Here is an 18,367-nt window from a genome sequence, read left to right as displayed (position 1 = left end):
GCTGAAACTTCTAAAATGATTTAAATACCATTTTAAAAAGTATAATACTTACCACATCTTTAAGTACTTGTGTCACTGTTGAATTTGCATTTCCACCTTTAATCAGCATGGCATTTTTAATATTTTCACTGAGTTTCGGTTCTCTCTTGTCAAGGAATCTCTTAGCCCTTTTTGTTTTGGGCTTTCTATTCAGAAAAGCACAATTTATAACAATTTAAATATTTTCCACATACTGCAAAACCATGAATTGTCAAATGTGCAAATTCTTAAAAATCAAGAAGACATTAAATCAACATTACTTATCAGGTAGGATTCTACCATTAAACAAAATCTCACTTTGTAGGTAAATATTTATAAAAGACATCCCATTGTTACTGTTAAATAAGTGTTTTGTTAGGCTTTGGGTTTTTTTTTTTTTCTTTTAAAGCTCTCACTTTGATTTTTCCAGCATTCTTTTTTTAAAAATAATTATTTTTTATTTAATTTTATTTATTTATTCATCCATTTAAATTTTACCAGAAAGGGACAGTGGGGAAGAGGTGAGAAAGCAAGCCGCCAGGTCTAGGACTTGAACCATGGTCAACCATGTGAGAGTCCAGCGCCCTTAACTACCATGCTACCTGCTGACACCCCCTCCCAGCTTCTTTTATACTGCTTTATCTTTCTTTAATTGAAGAATTATTTATTTACTATTATTTTTGCTATAGAGCACATGTTCTCACCAGAGAAAGAGAGAGCAAAAAAGCAATAAAATAAGCCACCAGGTCACGGACTTAAACTACAGTTGGCTATATGGGAGTCCAGCACCTCAACCACCATGCCACATGCTGGTCTTTTTTTTCTGCCATAGGGCAAGAGCATTCATAGGAAAGAGACAATGGGAAAGAAAGTGAGGAAATCACCTCTCAGAAAGGATGGCCAGGCCATAATCTCCCCATCTCCATTTTCCTCTTGGGATTTTGGGCACACACCCAACGTGATTTTCAAGTGCCAGATCTGGGACTTGAACCGTGGTCAGTTATGTGGAGTCCAGCACCTAAGCTGTCATGCCACCTGCTGTATTGCTTACTGCCTTTTTCTAAAATATTAACTAAAAAATAAAAAACACAAGTGAACACGATTTTAATAATTCTGCTCTGGATAAAATGTCATGTATGAAGCCTCTAATCCATTACTGGTTGATAAAAGACACACTATTAAATTTATTAAATCAAATGAAGGCAGTTAAAGAACACCTATACAGAAGAGCTGTGTGCTCTAATTTCCACATGGTTTGCTACTTCCATTAACCAACAATGACTACAAATAGCACTCCATGTGTTTTATTAGTCATTTCTTCCCTAATTAGACAATAAGCTAGTCTCACCCAACATCAATAGGTATAGGTGTCCAAAAAATCTGAATTAGTAACTGAAAAGAAACCGTCCTTGTGAGTAACACGTAAAATTGCAAAAAAAAAAAAAAAATCATAGCAAATAAGAGCAGGGATACTTAGGAGTTCAATAAATATTTTTTAGAAGACTTTAAAACAGACGTCACTCAGGAACAGCAGTTAGCTTAATGGCTATGTCGCTGGACTCCAACGTAGTCTACCGTGGTTCGCATCTCAGATCGGTGGCTTAAAACTCACGCCGGGCGCGTGTGTATGCGTGCCCAAGATCCCGAGAGGGGAAAGGAGGAGAAGGGATTGCGGCGTGGCCATCCCCCTCCGTGGGGTCGGGGGGTGGGGGATGGGGGGGGTGATTTCTTGCTTTCTGAGAGAAGTGTACAAAGTCGGAAGGAAAACAAAAAGCTACTGAGCATTTCTACGTGGCAGAGGCTTTATACATGTTCTCCTAACTCTCACAGCTCGTTATACAGTGACTATTATGATCCCTATTTTACAGAGTAAACTGAGACTTAGGGAGCCTTAGTGGTCACAACGCTTGTAAGGGCAAGCGCCAGTACTGTCACTTAGACCTGTCAGATGCCGAGGCCTGTGCTCTAAGCACTCCCAATCCACCCTTGCTCACACTTCCGCAGCCAGACGTCTTTCGGCCGGCTAGGGTTAAAAGCAGCCAAAGCCTCGCCCGCACCCCATCCCTGGCTCCCACTCGTGGGCTTCCCGGTCTCCGTGTGGGCAGGCTGCACAAGCAGAAGACCCGGGCAGGTAGACCGCCCAGCCCCACCAGGCCCCACGGAAAGGGGCGTCAGGTGGGAGTGACGGCCGGAGCGGGTAGAGGAGGCGCCGTCCCCCCAAGAGAAGCCCTTCTCGCGCACGTCAGGAGAGCGGACCAGCCCACTTACACAACTCGATCCAAAGCGTCCATTGCTACCGCCACCAGAATCCGGGAACACACGTGCACCGCAAGGATACACGAGATAGGTCCGCGCGCCGGAACGGGCGGAACCGGAAACTAGCCGTGACGTCACTTCCTGGGTCGGCGGGCCGCAGGCACCCGGAGTCCTCGGCTGCCATTTTGGGTGGGATCAAGCGTTGTTACCTTGGTTACGACTTTTTGGATGAGCACTTTCCCACGTTACGAAAAAAGTCTTCTGAATTGGCGATTAAAAAGAAATTTTGGGAGTGACTCCTAAATGCAAAATAAAACTTTAAATAGACTTTTGCGAAGCTTGTTGTTCCAGCGTATGCATAAATCTGAAGTCAGGTGTTCTGGGTCTGGGTGTTATTCTGGGAATTCCACAGGGTGCTAGACCTCAACAGTCACTGAAAATACTAATCTGAAATGGGTGCAACTGACTGACCTGTGAGGTCATGAGGAAGAGTTTATGACTGCAGTTTCCTAGTACATAAAATACCAAAAAGAAAAAAAAAATTTTAAAAAATACATATTTGTTTTTTAGGTTGCCATAGGGTATATGGGTTAGACAGAGATAGAGAAAGTAAGAAATCAACACCCTGGAGGATGGCCAGGCCACAATCTCTTCTCCATTCTCCTCTTGGGATTTTGGCACACACACACTCATGCCCGGCATGATTTTAAAGCTGCTGGATCCAGGTGGCAAACCTCAGTTGACCATATGGGATCAGCCACCTTAACATCCATGCCACTTATTGCCTGTTCTTGTTTGTTTTTTAAGTTTTACCTAGCCACTCTACAATCCCTTCTCCTCCATTCTCTTAGGATTTGGGGCACACGTGGAAAGGTACCCATCATGATTTTCAAACTGCTAAGTCCGGGACTGTAACTGCACTATAACCCGTGTGGGAACCACACCACTTGCTGACCCTAGGCACGTCAGTATTTTTTTTTTCCCCATTCCTAAATAAAATACTGTGGCAGACTAAAAGATAGCCTCTTTTTTATTTTTTTATTTTTTAGCCTCTTTTATTTTTAACCTAAGTTAATTTACTATGATTTTTTAATTTGACCAGAGAGAAAGTGAGGAAGCAAGCCACACAGTCTGGGACTCAAACTGGATGTGGGAGTCCAGCACCTTAACAACCACTCCACCTGCCAACTCCAAGATGGCCTCTTGGGACCAGAAGTTAGCTTTAATGGCTATGTCGCTGTACTCCCATGTAGTCGACCACAGTTTGAGTCCTGGACCCAGTAGCTTAAACTCACACCGGGCACATGTGCATGCGTACCCCAGATCCTGAGAGGAGAATGGAGGAGAAGGGATTGCAGCGTGGCCATTCCCACCGGGGGGGGGGGGGGGGTGATTTCTTGCTTTCTGTCTTGCTCTTTCTGGCGAGCACACACGCCCTATAGCAAAAACCTCTCCAAAAAAAGAAAAAAGAAAAAAAAAAAGGTGGCCTCTTAAAAGATTTCATCTTCAGTTGTCTCTGATGCAGCTTATACAAAATAATTGTTATTCTGTTAACTGAAAACCACACTGTAATTGCAAAAAAAAAAAGTTGGCAGCTGTTTTGTTGACATTCTGAAAGCTTCTAAGTAAATGCAATTTTTTTTATTAAAAAAAGAATAAAGTAACTTTAAAACAGAAAGAAAATACTAGCATGGTTTAAACTTAAAAAAAAAAAAGATTTTTGCTATAGAGTGTGCTTGACATGGAAAAATCATTTCCCCCAGGGGGGATGGACATGCCGCAATCCCTTCTCCTCCATTCTCCTTTCAGGATCTTTGGCATGCATGCACATGCGCCCGGCATGAGTTAAATCACCAGGTCCAAGACTTGAACCATGGTCCACTACATGGAAGTCTAACGATGATGTTACACCATTTGCTAGTCCCCACATCCAGTGTATTTTTTCAAGCTGCAGGGTCTGGGACTTGAACTGTGTACTTGGCTATATGAAATCCAGCTGCCTTAACCACACCTGAAACCATGCCTTTAAAAATTTAATCCAGAGGCAGCAGATGCCATGGCGGTTACATCGCTGGACTCCTACATGACCAACCATGGTTCAAGTCCTGGACCTGGTGACTTGAATCACACTGGGACCATGCATGTGCCCAAGATCCTGGGAAAATGGAGGAGAGGGACTATTGCATGGCCAATTCCCCTGGAGGGGGGTGATTTCTCATGTTCCCTCTCTCTCTCACTCAGGTGACCACATGTGCCCTAAGGCAAAAAGAAAAAAAAATAAAAATAAAAAAATAAAATTAAATAAATAAAAAATTCAATTTATGGGGCCAGCAAGTAATGTGGTGGTTAAGGTATTAGACACACACGTGGCCGAATGCAGTTCGAGTCCCAATCCCAAAAGCTTAAAGCTCATGCCAGGTGTGCATGCCCAAAAATCCCAGGAGGAGAGTGCAGGAGAAAGAACTGTGGCATGGCTATTCCCTTTGGTGGGTGATATCTCACTTTCCCTCTTACTGTGTCCATGGTGAATGCACTCACCCTATAGCAAAAAAAAAAAAAAAAATTCAATTCATGGCTTGTCCTGAATGATTCTGGCATATTATATTGTGCTGTAATTACAAATATGTATATAGCTAACAAAAAACACAACAGTAAACCGAAAGCTACATAGCTGATTATTTTATATAAAAACTGTAACAAGTTTATTGTTTAAAGAAACATTCAACTAGGAGTGATATCCAAACCAGCAGTTTGAGTTTCCATAAAAACAGAATCTTCTGTCTCAGCAGAAGGAATATGGACAATAGCACCAGAACCCTCTCTTTGTAAATGTGAAGGTTTTTCCTGTTCATAGCTCAAGTCTGAACCGTCTTTCGTCTGAATCTCTTGTTCTTCCAACTCCGAAGGTTTATTAGAGGATGAAGCTGCAGCTTCATCTTCATTTTCATGTAGAAAGCTACACATCATGTTGGGTCTGTAGGAGAAATCGTTATCCTTGATTTGCAACCATTCCACTCCACCTAATTTGGGTGACAAACCAAGAAAGAAACACGAAAAAAAGACTTTGAATATTTTTCCTTAATATAAATTTTCATGCTATGAATACATGTCCGAGTAAAACTACAATATAAACCACAAACATCATGTCTACTATTACCAATAAATAGGGACCAGCAGATAGCATGTTTATGTCTCTGGACTCCCACATAGTCGACCACAAGTCCCGGACCCAGTGGTTTAAAATTCATACCAGGTACATGCATGCATGCCCCCAAAAATTCCCAAGAGGAGAATGGAGAAGGGATCGCAGCATGGTCATCCTCCCAAGAAGGTGATTTCTCACACTCTGTCTCTCCAGCAAGCACATGCGTCCTATAGCAAAAATCTCTCTTAAGAAAAAAAAAAAAAAAATTACCAATAATCATGTAATTTCTACCTTCCACTGAGACCTTGGAATGCAGGACTCCCATATAGCTGACCAGGGTTAGAGTCCCAGACCTGGCAGCTTACTTTCTCACTTTCTCTCTCTAGTGAACATAAATTATAATAATAAATAATTCTTTAAAAACAATAAAGATAAATAAAAACATAAATACAATTATTTTTAAAACGAGCCACTATAAATGGCTGGACAGTGGTACAGCAGTAACCTAACACTATACAGGGCTGACCCACATGGGAAGGTTCTAGGTTCATGACTGGAGACCCTCCAGAACACACTAGGTACATGTGTGCCCATGATCTGGTACTGAGTAAAGCTAGGGGTGAATTGCAGTGTGCGCAAACTGTTGAAAAGTGCCTGCTTCTCTTTCTCTTCTGCTTATGGAGAAAGAAAGAACTCAAAAAAAAAAAAAATCATGGACCAGCTCCAGTGGGTAAGGGCACTGAATGTCATATGGCCAGTTCTGTGGTTTGAATCCTGAACCTAGCAGCTTGAAAAACACACTAGCACATGTATACATGCCCAAAATCCAGAAAGCACGGAAAGATGGAGGAAAGGGATTTTAGCAGAACCCTGCTCCACAGGGAGTCTTTTCCCCTCTCCTTCACGCTTGCTCGCATACTCTCCCCTTCTCTTTCTCTGGTAAGTGCACATATACTTCGGCAAATTTATTTAAAGTTTATTTTTTTAATGATTATTTTATTTATTATCATTATTTTAAGCTTGCTATAGGGCGTGTGTGCAAGAGAGAGCGACAGAGTGACAAAGCAAGCCACTATATCTGGGACTTGAACCACAGTTACTCATTTGCGAGTCCAGTCCCTTCACCATCTTGCCAGTGCTAGTTCCACAATTTTATTTTTTAATCACTTAAAGTAATTAACTTCAATTACTATTCCATGCCTTTTTTTCCCAGAGTTCAACTCTCAAATCATTCTGTGAAATCTCATGCCTTAAAGGAAATTACTTCCCTATAATTTTCTCCATACCTATTCGATGTGTCACATCAAAGCCAATACTGAAACACCCATCTTCAGAGAATGAAAGGAACTAACCTATGTTTTCTTCTCCTTCCTTCTTTTCTGAAAGAAGAGTTCTTGTCATGCTGAGCTTCTTCATTGTATGGCATTTATATTTTAACACTGTTTTATTATTGCCTTCTGCATCCACTAGAACAGAAAGTGAACTCAATTATCACATTGCTTTATGCCATCAAACAAAATAATGTTTAGCCTTAATAATTTCCATTTTGGGGGGCTGGCAGGTGGCATGGTGGTTAAGGGCATTGGACTCCCATGTGGCCAACCACGGTTTGAGTCCTGGACCTGGCAGCTTGCTTTCTCACTTTCCCTCTCTCCCTGCCCTTCTCTGGTCAATTAAAATAAATAAATAAATAAAATAAAGTTAACTAAAAAATAATTATTAAAAAAAAAAAAACAACATTTCTGGGACCAGCAGTTAGTGTAATGGCTATGTCGCTGGACTCTCGTGTATTGACCACTGTTCGAGTCCTGGACCCAGTGGCTTAAACTCACACCAGGCACATGTGCGTGCGTGCCCAAGATCCCGAGAAGAGAATGGAGAAGAAGGGATGCGGCGTGGCCATCCCCCCAGGGGGTGATTTCTTGCTTTCTGTCTGTCTTTCTGGCGAGCGCACGTGCCCTATAGCAAAAACCTCTCAAAAAAAAAGTAAATAAATAAATAATTAATTAATTTCAATTTAGGGACTTAGACTAAAGAATTTCCTGTCAAGACAGCACAGTAAGGGGACCAACAGGTGGCGTGGTGGTTGGGGCGCTGGACACTCCCACATGGCCGACCAGGGCTCAAGTCCTGAATCTGGTGGCTTGCTTTCTCACTTTCTCTCTCTCTCACTCTCTGCCTCTGTCTAGTCAAATTAAAATAAATAAACAAAGCTAAATAAAATAATTATTCAAAAAAGACATATGTGAGCCAACAGGTGGCATGGAGATTAAGGTACTGGATTTCTACGTGGCTGACCACAGTTAGAATCCTGGAGTCAGTGGTGTGACACAGGACAAGTCAGAAATCCCAAAAAGAAAACAGAGGACAAGGGACTGCAGTGTGGCCATCTCACTTTGCCTCTCTGTCTCTCTCTGGTAAGCACAAACTCCCTATAGCAAAAACAAAAGCCAAAACCAAAAATAAATTTCAAAGTATGACTAGATTCAAAAACAACAAACGTCTTAAGGGAACAGAAGCACAAAAGCTCTGAATGAGAGTAAAGCCATAGGCTTGACAGACTCCAGTCATGAAGTAGGAAACTGGAGTTAGGATTTGGTTCTACAGGATTCTATAATTGAAATATAATTCTACCACTGAAAATAAAAGACCAAAACCAGACTTACCACGTGAGGCCAGAGACTGGAGTGAAGACATAACAAATTATGAAAACAACTGACCTTTGAACAACAGCGGTTTGAATTGCATAAATCCACTTACATGCAGTTTTTCAATAAATATATTGGAAAATATGGTACAATATAATATTTTCTTTCTTATGATCTTCTTAGTAACATTTTTTCCTCTGGCTTCCTTTATTATGAGAACACATTATATAACACATAAAACACACAAAATACATAACTAACTTCATGCTATGCATAAGGCTTCTAGTGACTAACAGACTGTTAATAGGTAAGTTTTGGGGAGTCAACTTATATTTGGGGCCACCCTCCTAATACAGCAGATAAGTGCTGTGTAGAGGAAGCCAGAGACAACATGGCTCACTAGAGATCGAGTCTCTACCTCACTGGCTTGAAAGACATACTGGGTAAGATCTTGACTGGATGGGGAATCGAAGAAAAAACAACTGTGGTATAACGGGACCCTGTCGCTGAGGGCATCCTCTTTTTTCCCCTTGTTCTTTTTCCCTCATACACATACATTGGCCCTCTGGCATTAAAAACAAAAAAAAAAGTGGGACCAGCAGTTAGCGTAATGGCTATGTTGCTGGACTCCCACGTAGTTGACCACGTTCGAGTCCCGGACCCAGTGGCTTAAACTCACACCAATCACGTGTGAGTGCATGCCCAAGATCCCAAGAGGAGAATGGAGGAGAAGGGATTGCGGTGTGGCCATTCCCCTGAGGGGTGACTTCTCACTTTCTATTTCTCTGTCTCTCTCTCTCTGTCTTTCCGGTGAGTGAGCCCTATAGCAAAAACCTCTCCAAAAAAAAAAAAAAAGTTATACTCAAACTTTAGACTGTACAGAGCGATGCAGTGGGAGGTCAGTGTACCTAACCCCTCAGGTTCAAGGGGCAACTGCAGTTTGTGATCAAAGGAGTTGGTCTAGCATACTATTACTTACCATGTTCAACGTTTTCTTCAAATATAACACAAGTCCCAAGAGTATCTGCAAAAAAATGTAAAGGCAGATTATTAAAAAGCCACCTCCCCTGAAAATTTTATTTTAAAAAGGAGTTTCATCTATCCGACATTCTCCTACCTTCATATTCTCCAGCAAAAACATAGTTATCCACTTGCAGAATTGGCCTCTCGGTGTCAATTCCCTACAACAGAACAAAAGATCATAAACAGTCACATTAGAAAAAGCCTTCCACGTGTAGTCTCGCTACCAAGGAAACGGATTTCCAAAACTGGGGAGCCTCTAGAGCATCTTGTCCTGGCAAGTACAAGATAAGCTACAAACTGCTCTGATCTTAGCAGCTACAGCTTGAAGACTTAGTTCACAATCCAACAGCAAGGTCTATTTCAACCTACATCTTCTTCGTGCTTAAGGTAATAACAGAGGGAGGTCCTATTAACAGTAGCTCAAAGATTTTAAGGTGAAAGAACAGATGGAAACTTACTCTTCCAGAGCTCAAGTCTACAACAGAGTGGGAGGGCTTCAGAAAGTCTTTTCATAGTAGGTATCTTTCCTCCCTTCCAGTTTAATTTGCGTGACTGTCTTTCTCCATTTTATGTTTTTTCTTCCCTCTTCACTTTCTAAAACTGAATTGTTACCTCCTCCAATTCTTTTTTCTAAAGAGTTATTCTATCAATTCTATTTGTTCACTTATTTATTTTTTAAATTTGATCAGAGAGAGAGAGAAAATGAGAAAGCAAGTCACCAGGTCCAGGACTCAAACCATGGTCAGCCATGTGGGAGTGTCCAGTACCTTAACCACCACACCACCTGCTGGTACTCCTCCTCCAATTCTTTAGTTTTCTCTCCAGCCACACATCGAGATGCTCAAGCAGAATAAGGTGTGTTCTGTAACCAGGGCCTGCTTAGCCAAACTGACTCCATGCTGTTGAAATCAAAACCTGTTTCTCTCAGACCGATACTCTTTTTTTGAGGTTTCTTACAGAAATTTCAAGAAACAGACAGCTAACCTGGAGCTAAAACAATGAGGACCGTTCTGTCCCATCACAGCTGAAACTCTTGATTATTTTTTTCTTTTTTAATAGAGATTTTTGCTATAGAGTGTGTGCCCTTGCCAGAGAGAGAAAGTGAAAAATCATCCCCAAGGGGTGGTGGTGGTGGGGGATGGTTTGGCCATGCCACAGTCCCTGCTCCTATGTTCTCATCTTGGGATTTTTGAACATGCAGGTACATATGTCCAGCTTTACCGTTAGGCCACCAGGTCCAGGGCTTCCCGGTGGACCACATGAAGTCCAGCATCTTAACCATTATGCTACCTGTTGGCCCCTGAACCGCCTATCTTGAAGATGAATAGTTTGACTGCACCTCTTAGTTCAAGGCTGAAACTCATCTCAAAGACTACTCATTTGTGCCCCAGCTAAAAATTAACCAGATTTATTCTTTTCTCTAGCTATCTGTTAGCCCCATAACACGCCCCCATAACAAGCTCATGTAAGTTGGTCTTATGTGTACTTCAGGTGTGGCCACACTATATTAAATTTTCCTTTCCTCTCTAATCAACAATTTTGCTCCTGTTTTGTTGTGTAGCAATAGGCGGGACCTGCGTCGGGTTCCTGGGGGAGTCCAGTCTGCCAACACTATGTGCTCCCAAAGGCCCCCTGTACTTCTAGGACGGTCCTGAGCTCATTGCTTTGTAAGGTAGAATAAATAAAGCAATCTTTGCGGATAAGTATTTCACCATTCATGCGTGTTTCAAATTTAAGAAAATCTATAAAAACCCCCTAATTCTAGAAGACTCACCAAAATCTTGCATTTATTTTCACATTTTGAGAGAAAGTCTGAATCAATAATTCCTGAAAACTCGACCAGAACCAACTGCTCCTGGTGGAAGAAAGAGCAGAGCGGTTAACGTCGTAGCATGCGAGTGAGCAGGAGGAGGCAGCTAACATCGAAGCCCCCCAAGCCCAGCGCGACGATGCCGTGTTCAAACCGGCCCTGCTTCCAACCACAGGAAGCCAACAACATGAGCCTAGGTAACGCCGCGGAACCTCCGGGTTCTAAACACGGTGTGGCGAAAGGGCAGAGTCCCGTAGCCCCCGGTCCCCGCACCCGGGGGCAAGAAGCTGGCGAAACGCGGGAGGCTTCCCTCCTGCCCTCCGCTTCCCGCTCCCTTACCCCACACCACCAGCCCAGGCATCACCGCGACCGCAGTGCAGACTTTCGGCGTCCGCTTATTACCTCCTCTTCCTCCTCGTCGTCGTCCTCCCAAATCCGCTTCTCCCCGGCCGCCATGGTGCTGCAACCTGTTTGTATTCTCCCAGTGACTAGCCGCGCCCACCCAGAGCCGCCATCTTAAGTACGGGCGGGAGCTCCCAGGGTTCTTAACCCACAAACCGGTCCTGCCAGGAAGCAAGATGGCGACTCTGGCTACAGGGTGGCAGTGGGCGCAGGGATTGAGTGTTCACGTAAAGAGAGAGATTACGTCACTAAACTCCCACAATGCGAATTGAGGATTACGGTTCAAGTCCCGGATCCCGTTGTTTGAAAATCACGCTAAGTGCCTGTGCGTACATACTCAAGATCCCAAAAGGAGAATGGAGGAGACGGATTGCAGAGTGACTATCCCCACTAGGGGTGATTTCTCACTTTCCCTCTTACTGTCTCTTCCCCTTTCCCTCCAGCCAGTCCATGCCCCTAAGGCAAAAAAAAAAAAAAAAAAAAAAAAAAAGGGTGTACACTTGGTTAGGCCCGCAGACGGCTTAAGGTTACGCCACATGGCCAACTGTCTGGACCTGGTACCGTGAAAATCACGCCTAGTGTGTGGGTCTGTGTGCCCAGGATCCTGGGAGGAAAAGGGATTACAACATGGCTATGCGCCCTGGGACGTGAGTTCTCACTTTCCCTCTCACTGTCTCACTCCTGTATCTCTAGTGAGCGCATGTGCCCTACGGCAAAACCTTAATTTAAAAAGTGAAAAGAAAAAGAAAAAGAGAGAGAATGTATCCCAGATAAAACAAATGGTGAAAGAATTCACCGAAACAAAACTGGCTCTTCAAGAGATAATTAAGGGGAACCAGTAGATGGCATAATGGTTACATTACAGGACTCCCACGTAGCCGTCAGTGGTTCGAGTCCCGGACCTGTGGCTTGAAACTCACACCAGTGCATGTATGTGTATGTCCAAAATCCTGAGAGGAGAATGGAAGAGAAGATATTGTGGTATGGCCATCCTCCCGGTGGGTGATTTCTTGGTTTCTGTCTCTCTGTCTCTTCAGTGAGCACATGTGCCCTATAGCAAAAATCTCTGAAAAAAAAAAAAAAGAAAGAAAGAAAGAAAGGAATACGTAAGGGACTACCGCTCAGGAAAGCAAAAAGAGACAGAAGTAAGAGAACACAAGCAAACTAGAGAAAAACATGACGTTCGTGCTCGCTTCGGCACCACATATACTAAAACTGGAAATATGCGAAGTCCACACATATTGTTCATAACACTGAATGCTGGAACTAAATGCAGATTCAAATATTTTACACTCAAGCAGTGTGAAAACTCACCAGTTAATTGATAGACAGTTGTCTCCACAGGTTTAGTTTATATATTTGTCATAACCATTACTCATTGAGTCTTTCTTTGGAATTAATTTTTTTAAAAGGCTAAATTAAGAACTTTGGAAAGCCTATCCATCACCAAATCACTGGCTCTACCATGTTTTCACTTTTAAACATCTCTTTCCAATTTCTGTTTTTTTTTTTTTTTTTGGAGAGATTTTCACTGTAGGGCGCGTGCGCTCGCCAGACAGACAGAGACATAGAGACAGAAAGCGAGAAATCACCCCCCAGGGGGGATGGTCACGCCGCAATCCCTTCTCCTCCATTCTCCTCTCGGGATCTTGGGCACGCACGCACATGCGCCCGGCGTGAGTTTTAAGCCACTGGGTCCGGGACACGAACCGCGGTCGACTACGTCGGAGTCCAGCGACATAGCCATTACGCTAACTGCTGGTTCCCAATTTTTTTTTAATTTTTGCTTTTTGAGGACTTTGTTTTTGCACAGCATAGTACGATGGTTTTACAAGAACTCACAATGTGGGAGTAAAAATGTTCTTTTTCTCTCTTTTCCTTATTTCTAACTGGACAGATAATTGATACCCACAGATTTTTTTTTTTGGACTGTAAGCTTTTATCTCTCACAGTCCTCTACATGAAAATTACAAATTCTGCTTTCACTGGCTTTGTTAAAATTATCTTTGTTAATTTATGAGATTGTGGGACCAGCAGTTAGTGTAATGGCTATGTTATTGGACTCCCATGTAGTTGACCGTGGTTCGCATCCCGGACCCGGTGGCTTAAAACTCATGCCGGGCACATGTGCGTGCGTGCCCAAGATCCCGAGAGGAGAATGGAGGAGAAGGGATTGCAGCGTGGCCATCCCCCCTGGGGGGTGATTTCTCGCTTTCTGTCTCTCTCTGTCTGTCTGGTGAGTGCACGTGCCCTATAGCAAAAACCTCTCCAAAAAAAAAAATCAAAAAGTTTATGAGATTGTTTCCTAATTTTTAAAAACATATTTATTTATTTATTTATTTAACTCCACTTGTTATTATTATTATTTTTTTATTTGACCAGACAGGTACAGAGAGAGGGAGAGGGAAAGCAGGAAAGCAAGCCACCAGGTCCAGGACTCAAATCACGGTCGACCATGTGGGAGTCCAGCACCCTTAACCACCTCGCCACTTGCTGGCCCCTGTTGCCTGATTTTTGTTTATCTAAATATTTACTTATTTCTTTACTTATTTGATTTGACCAGAGAGAGACAGAAAGAGAGATGAAAAGTGAGAAAGCAAGCTGCCAGTTCCAGGACTCGAACCATGGTAATCCATGTGGGAGTCCAGTGCCCTTAGCCACCATGCCACCTGACAGCCCCATTGTTGCCTGATTTTTAATCAATATGTTTTTTCTTTAGAACTGTATCTCACAATAAAGAACATCGTAGACAATTCAGCATGTACTTGCAGAATAACTTGGAATTTAAAAAATTATATATTTTACCTTTATTTATTAATTCATTTATTTTTAAATTTAACAAGAGAGAGACAGAGAGAGAGAGAGAGAAAGTGAGAATGCAAGCCACCAGATCCAGAACTGGAACCATGGTGGTCCATGTAGGAGTGTCCAGCGCCTTAAACACCATACCACCCACCAGTCCCCTGGATTGGGTTTTGAATGTTCATGACATAACATAATGTTAAATATTGAAGGTGGTGAATATGTTTATATCCTGGATTGGTTTATTATACATTATATACATGCTTTTTTCTAGAGTGAGAGAGAGGATTTTGCTATAGGTTGTGTGCATTCACTAGAGAGATAGAGAGACAGAAAGCAAGAAATCGTCCCCCAGGGAGGATGACTATGCTGCCAATCCCTTCTCCTCCATTCTCCTCTTAGGATTTTGGGCACACATGCACACGCCCCTGGCGTGAGTTTTAAGCCTCTAGGTCCAGTACTCGAACCATGGTATGGTTGACTACATGGGAGTCCAGCAATGTAACCATTATGCCATCCACATTGTATACATACTTTTAAAGACCATTCTGTACCCTACCAAGATGTTTAATGATTATATGTAAATCACAAGTTACAATAAATATTTGAAGAGAAAAAAAGAATCTAGATAAATGGTTACCAAAGCTTGTGGGAAAGGCATGGGGAGCTAGCTGGTGGAGTAGAGGTTAAGGCACTGGATCCACATGGCTGGCTACACTACTGAGTCCCAGACCCTGTGTCTTGAAAAATCATGCATGGCATGCTTCCATGTATGTCCAAGGTCCTGAGAGGAGAATGAGGGAGAAGGGATTGAGGCGTGGCCATCTCCTCACCCCTAAAGGGTGATTTCTTATTTATTTCTTCTTCTTATTATTATTGAACTTGCCTTAATCATCAGAGAGAGACAGAGAGAGAGGGAAAGTCCCAGGTCTGGGACTCAAATTGTGGTCTACCATGTGAGAGTCTAGCACCCTGATCACCAAGCCATGAGCTGGCCCCTGGAGGGTGATCTCTCTCTCTCTCACACACACACACACACACACACACACACAGATTTTTGCTATAGGGTATGTGGACTTGTTAGAGAGACACAGAGAGAGAGAGACAGAGAGAAAGAAGATCAGAAATCAGCCCCCAGGGAGGATGGACATGGCACAATCTTTTCTCCGTTCTTCTTTTGGTAGTTTGGGCACACATGCTCATGCACCCGGTGTAAATTTTAAGCCACCGGGTCTGGGACTCAAATTGCAGTTGACTATGTGGGAGTCCAACGACATAAACATTATGCCATCTACTGGCCCTCTCTCTCTCTCTCTCTCTCTCCTGCCCTGGCAAGCATACTTTCTCTAAAGTAAACTAAAATTTAAAAAGGAAAAGAAAGGGAGGAAGGAAGGAGGAAGGAAGGTATAGAGAGCGTTTGCTACTGGATGTTTGATTTTGGGGGTGCGTGATGAGAATGTTCTGGAGTTAATGGTGATGGTTGCACAGCCCTATGAATATACTAAAAACCACTGAATTGTTTACTTTAAAAGGGCAAATTTTATAGTATATGAATTACATATTTTAAATATTTATTATTACTACTATTATTGTTATTATTATTATTTTTATTTGCTATAGGGCATGTGTGCTCACAAGAGAGGGAGAGAGAGAGAGAGAGAGTTAGAAAGTGAGAAAGCAAGCCATCATGTCCAGAATTCAAACCACTGTTGGTCATGTGGGAGTCTAACGCCTGAACCACCATGTCGCCTGCTAGCCTCAGTGAAATTAGATATTAATAACGTTATTATTTGGGCCACTAGTGGCAGTGGTTAAGTCACTGGACTCCCATGTGACTGATCATGATTCGAGTCCTGGACCCAGCAGCTTGAAATTCACTCCGGGCACATGTGTGTGTTCATGCCCAAAAACTAAGAGGAGAATAGAGGAGAAGCTATTTGGCCTTCACTCCTGAGGGATGTTTTCTCTCTTTCTGTCTCTGTGTCTCTCTCCATTTCTCTGGTGAGTGCATGTACCCTGTAGCAAAAATCTCTCAAAAATAAAATAAAATAAATTTAAAAATAAAGCTATTTTAAAAATAAGAAGAATACAAGCAACTAGTTTAAACTGAATAGAGAAGAAAAAATTGCTTGAGGTGATGAAGGAAAAAATTCTTTGAAGGCCAGATCAGGATACTGTGGTGGCTGCATAGCCAAAGTATAATTTTGCAATGGACATATGACAGACAATTTCAGGGGAACCAGCAGTTAGCGTAATGGCTATGTCGCTGGACTCTCACATAGTTGACCGCGGTTCACAACCCAGACCTGGTGGCTTAAAACTCACGCCGGGCGCATGTGTATGCATGCCCAAGATCCTGAAAGGAGAATGGAGAAGTAGGGATTGCGGCGTGACCATCCCCCCTGGGGGGTGATTTCTCACTTTCTGTCTCTATGTCTCTCTCTGTCTGGCGAGCGCACACGCCCTATAGCGAAAATCTCTCCAAAAAAAAAAAAAAAAAAAAAAAAAAGACAATTTCAGAACCTATGTCCAGGATGGGGGAAAGTTAATAAAGATCAAGTGTTCTGCTTGTTTTACTGAACCCATTTTAAGCCTCATGACAATCTCAAAAGGTAATTATCAGGCCAGCAGGTGGCATGGTGGTTAAGGGTTCTGGACTCCCACTTGGCCAACTGTGGTTCGAGTCCTGGACATGGCGGCTTGCTTTCTCACTTTCCCTTTCTGTTTCTCTCTCTGTCTGTCTCTGATCAAAATAAAAAGTAATAATAACAAATAAAATGGATTAATTAATTATATTTTTACAAAAAGGTAATTATCAAGAGTGAATGTTCAAAATAATCAACAACAAATTTGTAGAACATAACCACTCAGCCACACTGGGGTTGGTTATTGGGAATGGTAGATCATAGCAGGCCTGGGGTGAGCTAAGGGTTTGGGGTGGTTGCTTTTTATGGACTGATATGGAAGAATTTAAATAACTTAACAACTGGTATGTGTACAAATTAAATCCTGGACCTCATTAATCTAACTTCAATTTTACACATTGGGACACTGAGACGTAGAATATCAGGAAGGTGAAACCAGCAGGTGACATGGAGGTTAAGGCTGCTGCATCCCACCTGGCCAACTGTGCTGGTGGAGTCCTGGATCCAGTGGCTTGAAAATCAAGCCAGGCACATGTGCATGCATGCTAAAATCCTAAGAGGAGAATAGAGAAGAGATCTCAACGTGGCCATCCCCCTGTGGGATGATTTCTCATTTTCCCTCTCTCTTTTTCTGTCCCTCTCTCTCTGGTAAGCATATGTACCTTACAACAAACTAAGAAAAAATATATTAGGAGGGTCGAGCCAGCCAATGGTGCGAGATTAAGGGGGCTAGCTCCCGCCATTGTAGTCCCAGACCTGGTGACTTGAAAAATACAAGGGTGTAGGTCCTGCATGCTGCATGGCGGTTAACACATTGGATTTCCATGTGGCCAGCCAGAGTCTGAGTCCTACATGTGGAGGCTTAAAAATCAGTCTGGGGCAGGGCTGGCAGTGGTGTGGTGCTTAAGGGCACTGGTCTCCCACAAAGCTAACCAGGGTGTGAGCTCCGGACCTGGTGGCTTGCTTTCTCACTTTCCTTCTTTCTCACTCTCTCTCTCTTTCTGTCCTTTTTTTAAAAAAAAAACACTCCAGTATGTGTGCGTGCATGCCCAAAATCCCAAGAGGAAAATGAAGGAGAAGGGATTATGATGTGGCCATATCCCCTGAAGGGTGATTTCTCATTTTCCCTCCTCAGTCTGTATCTCTCTCCAACTAGTACACACACACACACACACACACACACACACACAAATCTTAAAAAAAAAAAAATAGGGGCTGGCAGATGACATAGTGGTTACATCATTAAATTTCCTCATGACCAACTGCTGTTTGAGTCTCAGACTCCAGGGCTTCAAAATCACACTGGGTGCATGTGCATGCATATCCAAAATGCAAGGAGACTGGAGGAGAAGAGACTGCAGTGCCACCATCCCTCCCCCGCTCCTCCCAGGTGATTTATCACTTTCCCTCTTACTGTCTCTGTCTCTCTCTCCCTGGCAGTGCACACCTCCTAAGACAAAAACCTCTTTAAAAACAAAACAAAACAATGGATGCATGTGTGTGTGTGTGTGTGTGTGTGTGTGTGCACCCAGAATCTTGAAAGGAGAAATGGAGAAAAAGGAATTACAGCATGACTATCCCCCCCCCCCATGGTGAGTGTTTCTCACTTTCCCTTTCG

General features: G+C 42.8%; 2 protein-coding genes across 5 annotated transcripts in view; both read right to left on the bottom strand.

Moving 5' to 3' along the window:
• RPF2 (ribosome production factor 2 homolog) overlaps positions 1-2,369 on the bottom strand; it is a 47,089-nt gene extending 44,720 nt beyond the window's left edge. The window contains exons 1-2 of one of the 4 annotated variants that reach the window (XM_006156999.3): positions 2,287-2,369; positions 53-185 (exon numbers count right to left, since the gene is read on the bottom strand). In XM_006156999.3, the coding sequence (XP_006157061.1) occupies positions 53-185; positions 2,287-2,309 (156 nt within the window). In that variant the 5' untranslated portion in view covers positions 2,310-2,369. Of the gene's footprint in view, positions 1-52; positions 186-902; positions 958-2,286 lie in introns of those variants that run through there. The other 3 variants (XM_006157002.3, XM_006157001.3, XM_027775144.1) reach the window with 3 other exon arrangements.
• Positions 2,370-4,938: 2,569 nt separating this feature from the next.
• GTF3C6 (general transcription factor IIIC subunit 6) lies at positions 4,939-11,445 on the bottom strand. Its single transcript, XM_006156998.3, has 6 exons — positions 11,303-11,445; positions 10,865-10,945; positions 9,185-9,248; positions 9,047-9,091; positions 6,772-6,885; positions 4,939-5,294 (listed from the first exon to the last, which is right to left on the bottom strand). The coding sequence occupies exons 1-6, from the start codon at positions 11,354-11,356 to the stop codon at positions 4,996-4,998; spliced, it is 657 nt and encodes a 218-aa protein (XP_006157060.1). The 5' UTR covers positions 11,357-11,445; the 3' UTR covers positions 4,939-4,995.
• Between the last annotated feature and the right edge of the window lie 6,922 nt (positions 11,446-18,367).

This window comes from Tupaia chinensis, unplaced genomic scaffold (assembly GCF_000334495.1).
Source record: "Tupaia chinensis unplaced genomic scaffold, TupChi_1.0 Scaffold000527_1, whole genome shotgun sequence".
Taxonomy (NCBI): Eukaryota; Metazoa; Chordata; class Mammalia; order Scandentia; family Tupaiidae; genus Tupaia; species Tupaia belangeri.
The sequence above is the reverse complement of the archived record's forward strand: the minus strand, read 5'-3'. Positions and strand labels throughout refer to the sequence as shown.